General features: G+C 45.7%; 1 protein-coding gene across 8 annotated transcripts in view; it reads right to left on the bottom strand.

The window, feature by feature from the left end:
- Positions 1-1,600: 1,600 nt before the first annotated feature.
- Positions 1,601-14,385, bottom strand: part of TP53INP1 (tumor protein p53 inducible nuclear protein 1) — a 119,514-nt gene continuing 106,729 nt past the window's right edge. For 4 of the 8 annotated variants that reach the window (XM_070075326.1, XM_008255761.4, XM_070075324.1 and 1 more), the window contains 3 exons: positions 11,255-11,516; positions 10,311-10,683; positions 1,601-6,293 (listed from right to left, as the gene is read on the bottom strand). In XM_070075326.1, the coding sequence (XP_069931427.1) occupies positions 6,044-6,293; positions 10,311-10,683; positions 11,255-11,366 (735 nt within the window). In that variant the 5' untranslated portion in view covers positions 11,367-11,516 and the 3' untranslated portion in view covers positions 1,601-6,043. Of the gene's footprint in view, positions 6,294-7,935; positions 7,974-10,267; positions 10,684-11,254; positions 11,517-14,385 lie in introns of all 8 variants that reach the window. The other 4 variants (XM_051844641.2, XM_051844635.2, XM_070075323.1 and 1 more) reach the window with 2 other exon arrangements.

Raw genomic sequence — 14,385 nt, forward strand, 5'->3', positions numbered from 1 at the left:
TCCCTGGACGCTCTGGTTGCCTTGTAAGAGGGAGCGGTAAACACTCAGCAGCAGCCACTCACCTGCCGTTCATTCCAGGGTAGGAATTTCCATTTCCACTGGCTCTGTCCCAAGTCAGCTTTCTTGAGGTATTTTCTTCCTCGGGTGACTCCTTCCCCTTGCTCCCAGTCCTTTCATCCCCGCAGAGACTGGGGGTAAGAGAAGGCTGTTTGGGCCGGCGCTGTGGCACAGCAGGTTAAAGCCCCAGCCTGCAGTGCCGGCATCCCATATGGGCGCCAGTTTGAGACCGGGCTGCTCCTCTTCAGATCCAGCTCTCTGCTATGGCCTGGGAAAAAGAGTAGAAGATGGCCCAAGTCCTTGGGCCCCTGCACCCATGTGGGAGACTGGAAGAAGCTCCTGGCTCTGGATCAGCAGAGCTCCAGCCATTGCCGCCATCTGGGGAGTGAAGTAGTGGATAGAAGACCTCTCTCTCTCTCTCTCTCTGCCTCTGCCTCTCTGTAACTCTGCCTTTCAAATAAATAAATAAATAAATAAATAAATCTTTTTTTTAAAGCAAGCTGGGACAAGTGTTTGGCCGAATGGTTGATAGCAGTTAGGACACCAGCATTCCACACTGGAGTGCATGGGTTCAACTCGTGGCTTCTGCTCCTGATTCCAGCTTTGTGCTAGTGCAGATGCTATAGGGCAGCGATGTCTCAAGTAGTTGAGTTCCTATCACCCAATGGGAGACCTAGATTGAGTCTGGTTCCCTGGCCAATGTGGGCATTGGAGTGGGGGGAGGGGTGACCCAGCAGATGGGTGCTCCTTTTCCTCTTAAAGCATTTTTTTTTAAAGATTTTATGTTTTAAAATGTTTATTTTCACCTACTAGAAAGGCAGAGCAGCAGACAGAGATCTTCTATCTGCTGCTCACTCCGCAAATGCCTGCAACGCCCAGAGCTGGGCCAGACCAAAGCCAGGAGCCAAGAACTCTTTCTGGGTCTCTCATGTTGGTAGCGGGGCCCCAAGCACTGGGGCCATTATCTGGTGCTTTCCCTGGGATCTTAGCAGGGAGATGGAGCAGAAGCCAGAGCAGCCGATCACTCCAATACGGAATGTGGCAAAATAGCTCACTGGGCCACAACACCCACCTCTAAAAAATTAGTTTTAATCCTACTTAAAAAAATGGTGAGGCTGAGTTGTGACATGGCAGGTGAAGCTGCCACCTGTGATGCTGGCATCCCAGATGGGAGCTGGTTCCAGTTCTGACTGTTCTATTTCCGATCCAGCTCCCTGCTAACGCACCTGGGAAAGCAGCAGAAGATGGCCCAAGTCCTTGGGCCCTTGCTACTCACGTGGGAGGCCTAGATGGAGTTCTAGGCGCCTGGCTTTGGCCTGGCCCAGCTCCAGCCATAGCAGCTTTTGGGGAGTGAACTAGTGGATGGAAGATTTCTTTCTTTTTTTCTGTCACTTTACCTTTCAAAATAAATAATTTTTGAAAAAATATTTAAAGTGCATGTTAAACATATTTTAGATAAGCAAAACTCAAAAGCAAATATTTTAAGTAAGTTGTGCCTACTTTTAAGACTAAGAACTGCAAAAATAAAAGAATCTGGAGAGTGTGAAGTTAAAGGACATTTTATTAACTGACAGATTACAAACCGTAACTCCAGGTTGTGCAAAGTGCACTGCTGAACCCAGTACAGAGAACTGGTGTTAATACACAGTATTGAAGCAATGCTACACTTAGTTTTGGCAAAGTGCTGTATTGTTCAGTCTGTATAAAATCGACCATCAATGAACCAATTAGTATTAAACATTTCTATAAAAACAGAAAAAAATTTAGACAGTGGCTCAAGAAAATAAGCTGCCATTTATGCATAGATTGATGTACAGTATATAACTTAACCAAATGTCCCTTTTTAGTTTTCAAGTTGATAAAAAAAAATCTGTGTCCAGAAACACATTGAGAAGGCACATAGTATATCTCCAATACTCTTCCGTCTCTGTAACCCTGGCCCCACCCTTGAGAAGCAAATGTGTCCACAATTTTGCTTGACCAAAAACAATAACAACAACAAAATAAACCACTTAAAAAATAACACAGTTATGGATTGAAGTTCAAAACCTCTGGAGGAAAACACATACAGAAGGCAAACAAAACCACTCATACACTCCCAGCCTAAACGCACACATCTCACCTCCCCAAGTACTGGTTTGGTTATTATAAGTCCACCTAGAAAACAAATTCTAAAACTTCAGGCAGATACAGAGAACTGAGCACTGAACATGTAACAATTTTTAAAAATGTCCTAAGGAAAATTCTCAATGATATACAAAACATTATCCACTGAAGCTGCCTTCCTCGAACGGTAACTCCTCCCACAGGAAGGGCACAGCTACTAACAACAGATCTCCTGATCTGTTTGCTTTCCTCAACCTGAGGCCACCTCCACTGGTGTCAACTTTCAAGTGATACCAGAGCGTGGCAAGGCTAACCCTACTGTATGAGTACTGTGTAGGTTTCCTAAATAAAGCATTTTACATAAAACTGTAAGCATTAAAATAAGGAGAGATGCCATTTATAATCTATCAGCAAGGCGGACGGCAGTGAAACCATCATGATAGAGGCCTAGCTTTTCAAAGTGTTTACCTGGCATCCATGGGCCTCGTAAAATAAGCAGGTAATTTTAAGGTAACATCACAAACATGTACTAGTATCTCCCAGTACTAGGAGCAGTCTTCTAGCTGATTCTAAAAGCAAAAAATAACCCTGGAAATGCCCCCAACTTTTCCTTCCAACCTATTTAAATGTACATGTGTACCCTTCCAGTTGGAGTCCTGCATTTTTTTTCCAACTCAAAGGAAATAAGGATAAGAAAGTCCCTTGTTTTTTCTTGAGAGGATCTAAAGATAATACATTTCCTCGAGAAGGATGAGAAACAGCACAGAAACTCAAGATCTCCACGAAGACGTAGATGCCAAACCAGTGTACTATACAGGTGCGAGAAGCAAAAACAAGCAATGCTGAACAGTCCTGTCAAGTTTTAAGTGAACTGTGTTCACCTTGAGTCACAGCACTGGTACAGCAAAGGAAGTGTGTAAACACAGCAGACTGCTGGGGAGCTGAAAACAGGGACAGGAAACTAACAGGGTAAAAAGCTCCCTGCAATAGGAGAAAAAATCCTATCACTTCGCATCTTCTGCAAAAAAATCCTCCACCCAGCCAAGCCTATAAATGCAGTGCCACGGAAGGCGAGCGGATGGCCGTCTTCAGCTCACCGTGCAGTAATGTGCAGTATGTAATTCAGTCAGCTGAGAAAGAAAAATAAACAGAGGACTGGCAGAAAGTGTTTCATTAACAAAAACACAAACTCTCAGAAGCACAGTGTCCTGTAAAAGCTAAGAAACTCATCCGCTAAGCACTGCTTATGTGCCCACATATTCCAGGCTTCTTCCAAATACCAGGCTCCGTTACCAGTTCAGAAAGAGCGCTATGAAATTCAGAGGGCTCTCATTGCTCACTGCGCCCATTCTTAAGGACTATGCATTAAAGCGCACTGTAAACCACTAGTATTTACAACAGCAAAAGTAATAAACCCATAATAAAGTGTATTTTGGCCATTGTTCAAGAATAGTTAACACGTCAACATCATTCTGTATTATTATTGGCCTTATGTCTTTTCAATGCAGTAGACACCTAACAAACATCTCTTGAACTCTGAGAACTTCAACTGAATGATGTAACCATTTTCTTCCATTCCTACATTTGACAGAAACCTTACACACTGACACAGAAACCACGGGAGGATATCACAGGGGGCCTGGTAATCCTAATCCTGAAAGGAAATCCCAATGTCTAAATGTTTTTTGTTTTCTAGGAATAAAGCATAGAAAAGCAGGGCCTTTAGGCCAACAAAGTCAGTGAGTAACAGATGTAAATATATTTAAGGTATCAGGAAATTTGAAAATATTGTATTAAAAAAAAAGACCACTGCATGTTTATATACAAATCTGTTCATGCTGCCAAACAAATTCTCACGGCTGAACTTCTGTAGCTGGTGAGGCACTGAGCACACATGCGCACAGAGACGCCAGGCACTCGGGTTCCCCTCAGAAGAGGTGAGTGGCCCGTTTCTAAGTCACCAACCAGCCTACAGCCCTAGAACAGCGGGTGTGAAACACACACCTTCCGTTCCAAGTCACCAGCCTATGGCCCAGAACAGCGGGTGTGAAACACACACCTTCAGGAAAACTTGACCTCATCTCCCACCTCTGGTAAACGCACGTAGTAACAAACTAACTTCTAACTCAGTTTAACAAAACTTTACAATCTTGGCCCCTAATTAGAAAACAAATAAATAAAGGGGAAGTCAACAGAGAAAGGGGCAGGGGATCCAGCCTCTTGTTCTAAAGAGGCATCCTGGCACTCGGTCATGGCCAGTGGAAGAATCTAGAACCAGCGGGTGTCCACACGTTTGGCCCGGGCCGGCTCCACAGCGGCTGGGGCCAGCTCCGGCCTGGGCGCCCCGGCTGCCTGCAGCAGGCTGCTACACAGCTGCTGAGGCACTCAGTCCTGCCCGAGGCCATGTTGCTTTTTCCTTGTAGACATTTCATAGCCCAGGACTCGGACACACAAGCTGCGGGACTGGGAAGGCGAGGCTAGGGGCCTTCCGCAGAGTGGACCAGGCACGAGTCTGGTGAGTTGCAGAGGGCACCAGCGAGGGTGTGGATGGCTCAGCAAGACCCCCACCACCCCTACAACGTGAAGAGAGTGGCTAGAGATAAGGAAGTCGACTTTTCTGTGTCAAGTCAAGTGGCCTGCGCCTGCGCGCGAGGGGACCCCTACACTCTGGCCACAGTAGCACCAACGCTGTGGGGAACAGTAGTGGCAGCGCCCCGCCGTCACTGGAGTCAGTAGAAAGGCCTTGGAAGTTCGCACAGGCTCGGTCTGCACAGCCCCATTTCACCTGTGTGAGGGCCCGCAGCGGCGCCGGGTGTGGGTGCGGGGGCCAGAGTGGTTGGAGATTTTGCTGAAGTGAGGGCTAACGTGAGCACTCACGGAAGCCAGCCTGTGGTTCCGGCCTCGGTGCTGTGAAAGCCATCCCCAGACACCTGCTGCCGCCCTCGCCTGCCGCTTGGCAGAGGGCTGGCCCTCGTGTCTGCGAAAATAAAGCCTCCTGCTTTTCTTGTGCGCATCCCCTCCCCCACAGAAATGGCGTCACAGGCGCCCGCACAGCAGAGCTCACACGAGGCGGAACTGGCAGAGCCGGCAGGAAAGAACAGAAGCAGCTTGTACGCTAGCCGAGGGGTCCGTCGGGGCCACGAGTTTTCCGCATATTCTTTGACAGGGCTTTGGTAACCCCTCTGCACGTGGGGCCTCTGCGATGCCTGTCCCACGGCACTAGTCACACAGCAAGGACTCAAAGGACTGTTCACTAAAGCCTAATGTACCTGAATTCCAAAATGAACGGCATGACCAGTCGGGAAAACAAAACGAAAACCATACACACGGAATATATCAAGTTTTCTTTCAAAACAAAGTCCAGCCACAATTCCACTATATCCATGGCAACTATCACCTGTTAATGCTCATGTTAGTGTAAAAATGTGTTCATTATATACACAAGAGATTATCAAGTACTGGTCAATAAAGTGTATGGCTGACCCTGAGAATAGATTTTTGCTTACTCAAAAGATTGATTAAGTAATACAAAATAAAATGAAACCAAAAGATGCCTATTCTTATACTTGGGAAGAAATGTCTTTAAAATGCTAACTCATGTACACCTCAATAGATTTAAAGACATCCCCAAACAACAAACACTGTATTGATATGTTTCCAAAAATATTCTGAGAAAATTTACAAAAAAGTAAATGTTAACAGCAAGGCATTATGTGGTACCCAACAAATAAATCAGGTTTTCCAGAGTGTCCAAACACACTGATGCAACGAAGTGTTCGGTCCTCACTGGCTGTGGAGACAGCGTGCCCACTGCACGGATACGCACATCCACACACACATGCACAAACTGAGAGAGACCAAGCAACGACTCTTGCAAATCTTAGTAATTGTACTGACGCGGGCAGGGCTGGTGAACAACCCAGCCACTGTGCTTGCCTTGCCGAGAGTGGCAATCCCTGGTAAGATTTTGGCGACGAAGGCTATTTCTGTTCAGAGACTGTTTTTCACTGTGCTCTTTTATCCACTGGGAAGGGCGAAAGCTCTTGGATTGTTCCAGCAAAGTTGTGTGAGCAGCGAGAGCTGCCACATAGCAGTGGGTGTGCTGCTCCACCTCATCCTGAGCTTCCACTCTGAAACAGAACAAAGTGGCAATGCGTTAAATGGGCTGACGCGAAACCGACAACGTTAGCTAGCAATTCAGTTTGACAAGCTCATTTGCTTTAGGTTGAATGAGAGCCTGGTGTCTCACTGAGTGCCTGTTTTGCAGGCACACTGACTGATAGTGGGGAAAGGAGAGGCCAACTTTTAGTGGAAATACGCCATCTAACCCAGATGGCGAAGGAGCCTGAGTTCCAAAACTACACTGTGTACTTTGAGTGAATTTCAGTGGCAGAGACACACGTTTATATAAGCTTTCCTGGGAGGGGAACTGACATTCACTCAATATCTGCATTTGCCAACTATTTTGCAAATATTACATCTTTTAATTCTCATCAACATTTTTGAAGGGAAATATTTGAATTCCCAGTTCTTACTGCTTGGAGAGCATTATGCCGGAGCACCTTCTGATGTTTTCTGTGTGGAAGTGTAATGATGTAGGAAAGAAGCATCATATCTGTCTTTAATAGCAATATGCATAAAGAAATTCTACTCATTGAGCACTTTTCCAGGTAAGAATCTATTCCTTATAGAAGACAAGTCTCCATTTTTATTCACAGCACACCAGGGCACATTTTGGAAATGCGCTTACAGCAAGGTTATAAAGACCCTTGAATACCACATAATCTTAAAATATCACCACCAGCACTGTGGCATAGCGGGTAAAGCTGCTGTCTACAGTGCCAGTACCCATATAGGTGTGGGTTTGAGTCCCAGCTGCTCCACTTCCTACTCTGCTCTTTGCTATGGCCTGGGAAAGCAGTAGAAGATGGCCCAAGGACCCTTGCACTCATGTGGGAGACTGGGAAGAAGCTCCTGGCTCCTGGATTTGGATTGGCCCAGCTCTGGCCATTGGCGGCCATTTGGGAAGTGAACCAGCAGGTGGAAGACCTCTCTGTCTCTCTCTGCCTCTCAAATAAGTAAATCTTTTTTTTTTTTTTCTTTTAATATGGCTATGGGGCCAGCACTGTGGTGTAGTGAGCTAAGCCTCTGCCTACGGTACAGGCATCCCACCTGAGCACCGATTCAAGTCCTGGCTGCTCCTCTTCTAATCTAGCTCGCTGCTGATGGCCTGGAAAAGAAGTAGAAGATGGCCCAAGTGTTTGGGCCCCTTCACCCAGACGCAGCTCCTGGATCCTGGCTTCACACTGGCCCAGCTCCAGCCATTGAGGCTATTTGCGGAGTGAGCCAGCAGATGGAAGACCTTTCTTTCTGTCTCTCCCTTTCACTGTCTGTAGCTCTACCTCTCAGATAAATAAAAAAGAAAAAATGGCTACACCCAGTTTTCTATATAATATTGTTTTCTATATTAATGCTAATAAAACAGGATTGATATAAACCATGTTAACACATAGCACAAAGAGTTTTAAGATTCTTAAGGTTTATTTTGCAAGGAAGGGCAGTTATCTGTTCTGCCTTAACATCACTTGCGGAAAACACTGGTCTCTTTTAACATGTACATATATACATATTTCTAAAGCACAATTAAAACAGGTCACATCAAGAAGCTAAAAGAAGTTAATCTAAGGAGATTTTTTAAAGGGGGGCATTTGAGTCCTTCATCTTCCTATGCAGACAGCATCTATCACACAGTCTCACAGGGAAGATACTTACTCTGTGTCCGTGAGTCTTATTAGCAGCTTTTCCTGGCCCTACAAATGTTAAATGGTGAACTATTAAATCACTAGTAAGATTTAAAATGCTACTTTAATTTTACTATTAGGACGTGGTCAACTTTATTAGAACTGCCTTACTATGGGTCATCGAAGGCATACACAAGTATCACTTAAGATGATGATAGTTCATAAACCTTCTCAAGCAGTGTTCACAAAGGCTGAAATGCAATAAAACACATACGCCAGAGCCCATGGTAATTAGGAAGCAGCGGACTTTCATGTGCTTTATTCAGCTATCCCTGAGGACAGATGGGATGGAAGCAATTTAACTTCTGAAAGACATAGCTGTTTACTACATAGCTAGCGCTTACCTTGGGTAACACCTGATTTCTCTCTTGATTTAATGGGCCTGCCTGATAAGAATCCCAAAACAAGGATGCGAACCATTTTAGTTACTATTACAAAACTGTAATAACTGCAGGCCTTTGTGTGCAGAAAGAAAGAATCCATATAAAGTTCAGTGTATTCTTTTCATCATTTGCACATGGAAAATGATCTGTTTATCCTATATTAAATCTATATTATATGAATGCAAAAACAAACGATTGGAGGCAGTTTGGATAAACTTGATGAAATACTGTAGGCGCTATTAGGGAAACCACAGTATTGGTTTGGGGTAGCACAAAAACATTTACTGCCACAAAAAGGTGGAGATCATTGCCTAAGGAAGCAAGTAATAAAACAGTATATGCAGCATAATCCCATTTTGGTTAGAAGAGTGTGAGGGGAGGAGGAACAGGCGAGTGGTTGTGCACACACGGCATATGCAGAAAAAAAATCTGGAAGGCGATGCCCTAGGATGGTGACAGTATTCGTCTCCAGAGTCACAGGACTGTCACAATCTGACAGTTCCGCATGCTTGCATTTTCTACAATGCACAGGTACTGCTTCTGTAATACAAAGGTGTTCTGCAGAGTTGCTGACACATACACACTTTCACCATCGAAAAGTAAATATACCAATGCCAGTAAATTTACGGTGATGATTAATCATGCTTAATTTTTACGGAAATCCTCAGAGGTGAGCTTAGAAGATGGAAGAATTTTTGCGAACTGAAGAAATTAAACTGAAGAACTACAAACAATTAAATCAATACCACCTCCAAAACGTTGTATTTAAAATGTTTGTTGGAATGCCTAAAACACCTCTTGAGAAACTTAAAGGGCCAAATAAACTGCCAGTTAAAAACCTTGCTCAGTCTGTAGTCTGGCATCATGTGAGCGAACTGTTTGTCATTTCGGTACAAGCAAAGCTAAGGATGTTTGACCTCCTAAAAGATGATCTACAATGTTGACTTGCAAGTGCAGCAAACTCTGGCTAAGTTAAATTAATGGGCTGCCTGGGCATTGTTTATATTTAGCAAACAGGAAATAGAGGATATACACTATGGCCTAGTTAATGGAAGGAGGCTCCATGGATGACAGCACTAACCACTGCAATATTCTGAACTGCTCCAAAAGATCCAAATTCACCTGGACCCCTAACCTAAGAGAGGGAACGCAGTCAGTGCCAACATCGCCCAGATGCTAACACCTTGGGAATATTCCACTCTGTGTGTGATCGACTGACTAGACTTTGAGTCAAGTTATTTGGTGATGGGCTTCAGATATAGTTCCTGGATATGATTTCTGGATAAAGGCCAGGGATGTCTCTTTGTTGTGGAACATACTGTCTTGACCGGGCACCTCCCTGAACTAACCAGGGTCTACATCCACCTGCCATTCAAACAGAGCACTTCACATCACTTGGGGCCCCATATAACAAAACCTCATTCTGGTGTGCAATCTTTCCTCCATGAGGCAGAAAACAACTCTTTGAGCAAAAAGTTTTGTTAAAACTGCCATTTCAGTTTATATTTCAGATGTCTTACTTAGGTTTTCAAATGTAAGCACCATTTGATGTGACTTTAATAATACATGGAAGAAAGTAAGAGTTTATTTTAAGATACGCTATTCTGGTTGAATTTGATCCCGTAAATAATCCAGGCTATAATGTGCCAGAATCATATTGAGATACTTAGGAGAAATGTCAGGCTTTTATTTCCATTCAGTAGAGATTGTTACATATAAGATAGTTCTCTATTATATAACTGGGGTCATGCCACAACTAACTTTTTAAGAAATCTAAAATGTACAAGCTTTTTAAAAAAGAGTCATTTAAAAAAAATACCGCTGTGTACACTTGTGCATATGCTTTCATAAACTGCTTAACGAATTACTTTTCTGTCTTCTAAAAACTTAGCTTTGACTTGAAACAGAAATAAAACGCACCCTCAGCAGACTGCCCATGGAGAGTAAAGTCGTGGGAACACACCTGGGGCCTGTGGGATCGTGCAGTCCCTCGGTGCCGCAGCTGGCCTCGCTGAGCCCAGGGCAGGAGGCATGCACAGCATAGACAGACATGCTGGGATGTTCGATGAGAAGGTTTTCCATCGGACTCGTTTCCACTTTGATAGCGGTCAACCCACCTGCGGTAAAACATGGGGGCGGGGTGATAAACCAGCTCTCCTCCATTGGACAGGACTCAAACTGGAGGAAGCAGGAATCACTGGTGTCAGCCAAGCACTCAAGCGATGCAGGCAAACAGGAGAAGACAGAAGCGTGCTCAGCAGGTGACTCCTCACTGAGGTCCTCTTCCTCTTCCTCTTCTTCTTCCTCTTCCTCTGCTGAGAGGTCAGCGCAAGTGTCTAGACGGTGGTCCACAGCACAGTCCACGTCCCACGGGAAGGTGATGAGCACGTTACGCAGTCATCACGGAGCCACCCATCCCAGACACAGCACAAAAAAGAGGAGATGATATCGTTAGCTGATGCTCGCTCGCATCCCTCCCTTGATTTAGGGCAGAATTGAAACCACTTGTACTCACTCAACATGACTATAAAATAATTTCCTAGCACTGTGTGTGTGTGGGGGGGCAGTGTGTGGGAAGGAGTAGCTCAGTGTTGTTGGAATGCTCTGGTCTGCTGGCAGAACGCTGAGCCCTGTGCATTACTGCCTGTCTGGCGGGAGGGGTTCCCCTTCAAGGTCTGAATGGATCCGGCTCTAAGAGCTTCAAGACTGCAAAGTCTGGCGTCAATCAATTTCACTGACGGATCACCTGGCACCAAAATGTGTCCTGCAATTTACTTATACACAAATCCCTGTTTACTTACTTTAGAGGCTTAAAGACCTGCAGAGTTACTGGCTCACTTATGCAAAAACTGAGAGGCAGGCATTGCCACTCTCACTGTGAAGGCTAACCATGGGGGTAAACCTTACCTATGAAGTCAACGAGAATCCACTCATCATCTTCTTTCTCACTGAATTCTGGCTCTTGGTTGGAAGAAGCATTGACTTCACCCATAAACATTTTATTCAGCCTCTGTAACATTGTTAAGGCAAGATTGAGACTTTGGCTGGATGTCTTTATAGCTGCGATTTCAAAACTCCTGTCTTCAGTCAGCCTGATGGCACCACCAGGAAATTAAAGTGCGCAGGGTGCTTATTCAACTTAGGTGAGAAACAACAAGAGTCATTATCCCTAAAATGAAACAGAAAAAGGGGTTACTCCATATCAGCATACATGAACTTAATAAATACACACACACTCCCCTTACTAGTATATGCCTTAGCCTATACTCTATAGCCACTTCCTCCTATGGAGCCAAGCACAAGAAGGCAACATCCTTCCTTATGAAACATTATGAATCAAGTGTTCAAATGTAACCTGTATATATCTTTAAATATGAAATAAGAGGGGAGGAGTTGGTTCTTTTCCATACCTATGCTTTGATAATAAGGGATGAAAGTGAACAACATATTTCCAGCTACGACCCTCCTTTTCTGCAAGCAGAGGCACAAAAGCTACCTCTTGGCGTCCTCGCTGCATGACACTCAACTGTGCAGGAGTCCTCAGAGGAAGCCAGCTTTGGTGCCTAGTGACCACCATGAGACCAGGCCCTTGCCGGTGCCGTGGCTCAACAGGCTAATCCTCCACCTAGCGGCGCCAGCACACTGGGTTCTAGTCCTGGTCGGGGCACTGGATTCTGTCCTGGATGCCCCTCTTCCAGGCCAGCTCTCTGCTGTGGCCCGGGAAGGCAATGGAGGATGGCCCAAGTGCTTGGGCCCTGCACCCCATGGGAGACCAGGAGAAGCACCTGGCTCCTGCCTTCAGATCAGCACGGTGCGCCGGCCACAGCGTGCTGGCTGTGGCGGCCATTGGAGGGTGAACCAACAGCAAAGGAAGACCTTTCTCTCTGTCTCTCTCACTATCCACTCTGTAAAAAAAAAAAAAAAAAAAAAAAAAAAAAAAAAAAAAAAAAGAGACCAGGCCCTCATCTTTCCCTCTGTGCTGTACTTCTTGTATACGACTCTAATCATACCTACGTATGCTCCAAATCTGTAAGAACAGCATACTTCAAATTCAGAACAATTCCTAAGGCTGGCATGGAGCCGTGTACACCACAGGTGGCTGAGCGGGGCAGCAGCGGGGACTGGAAACACCACTCCTGTGTCATGGCTCAGCAGGCAGTGCTGGAGTTGGTGGGTATGGGTTCCAATCCTGCCTCTGCGGCCACGTGCTGTGCGAGTCAGGAAGCTAGAAGACTTCAGTTGGCAGAGGTCTGGCCTAGGGACTTTTGGGGGGTTCTAAATGAGGAACTCTAGCCTTGCTTGATCTTATTACAGGGTTCTAGATTGATATATCCATGTCCACCTGGCACAGCAAGCTGAACACCTATCAGAAACAGCTCTTAATCTCCTCCTGACAAACTTATCCACACACACCGATTACCCTCCACTCCCTTCTCAGGAGTTACTCTGGCCAAAAACTCAGCAGTTCCCTTGCCGCCTCTTGTTCCATCCTACCGACTCCCCTGTTCCCCATTCAAGCCCTCAGCAAGTCCTGTGGACTGTGGCTCACATCCCCTACTCCCTCATCACTCTCATCCAGTTTCAGCCAACCTGCTGTCTCTCCCAATATTTTGCCAAATCTACTTCCTAAACAGTCTCCCTGATTCTCCTCTTGTTAAATGAGATAACGTAGGCCATTTACCTAGCAAGGTACTAGGCACACATTTCTCCATCCAGGTCAACCATTAGTCTACAAATATTTACTGGGCACCTATCAGTACAGGGGAGAGAACAGTGAACAAGGCCATCCCACAGCAAGTGTGACAACCGAGTATGATGAATGTCATGAGAGAAATATAGCCAGCTGCGCAGACTCTGGCAATGCATGCCTCTAATCTTCAGTAGTTGAGAAGATGAGGGAGGGGGGACAAGAACACAGTGGTGGGGCCAGCATTGTGGCACAGTAGGTTAAACTCCCTACCGAGATGCAGGCATCCCATCTGGGCGCCTGTTTGAGTCCTGGCTGTCCCATATCTGCTCCAGCTCCCTGTTAATACACCTGGGAAAGCAGTGGGTGATGGCACAAGCATTGAAGACCTGGATGGAGTTCCAGACTCCTGGCTTTGGCCTGGACTGATAAATATTGAAGAGCACAGCAGAAACCTGCAGGTTAGTAAAATGTGGCACCTTTGGCATGGCTCAAGATCCAGACAGAGGGCTGAGAGAGCAGGCTGCGGGGCTAAGCACAAGCCAGATCTTGCAGGGTCTCATATGCCAGAGGTTAAGGGGAAGGCAAAGTCAAAAGACAACCCAGGTTTCTGGCCTGCCCAACGGAGGGAGGAGAGATCACTAGGGGAATGAGAACACTGCAGAACACACAGGTTGAGCATTTCTGACATGCTCTCTTCAGGCAATCTGCAAAGTGGCAGAGCAGGAGACACTGAGTGGACATCTGAACGTAGGGTTTTGGAGTGTAGGGAATGATCTCAGCCGGTGGTAGATCCGGGAGTTTCCAACCCAAAGCAGATGACAGAAACCATCAGAGTGGATGACATCCCCCAGGACGGGTGAAAGGCACCTCAGTAGTTGACACTTTCTTCAAATCATAAGCATTGCCTTGAGCCCAAACTTCAGGCTCCTGACACTTCACATGCAGAACAGTCATCTGCTGGGGTCTGAGAGGCCCTGGTTCAATTCCTCGTGTGTAAATTGCTACAGCTGTTTGGTGCACTGCCATGAGAGTAAACCATCTCAAATAAATGACATTAGAACACTTTCGTGCTCACAATTCACCATCCTCAGCCATTAATGATTAAAACTGAGTAAACAGGAAGTGTCACTTGCATAACCAGTCTTCCTGAAACCTTCTGGAAAGCAACATGGCCAAATCATGAAGGCTGGGGCTCTAGGATGAGGATTCAGACTCGGCTTTTTGTTCCAGGTGAGAGGAACGAGGAGAGTGGGCTGTGGAGTTGGCTTCCCTGAGCTGCAGCATTGTCAGAATCCCCAGAGATGAGCAATCACAGCTCTAACACAAATCAAAGTTTCTGAGCATACAA

This window comes from Oryctolagus cuniculus, chromosome 6 (assembly GCF_964237555.1).
Source record: "Oryctolagus cuniculus chromosome 6, mOryCun1.1, whole genome shotgun sequence".
NCBI lineage: Eukaryota > Metazoa > Chordata > Mammalia > Lagomorpha > Leporidae > Oryctolagus > Oryctolagus cuniculus.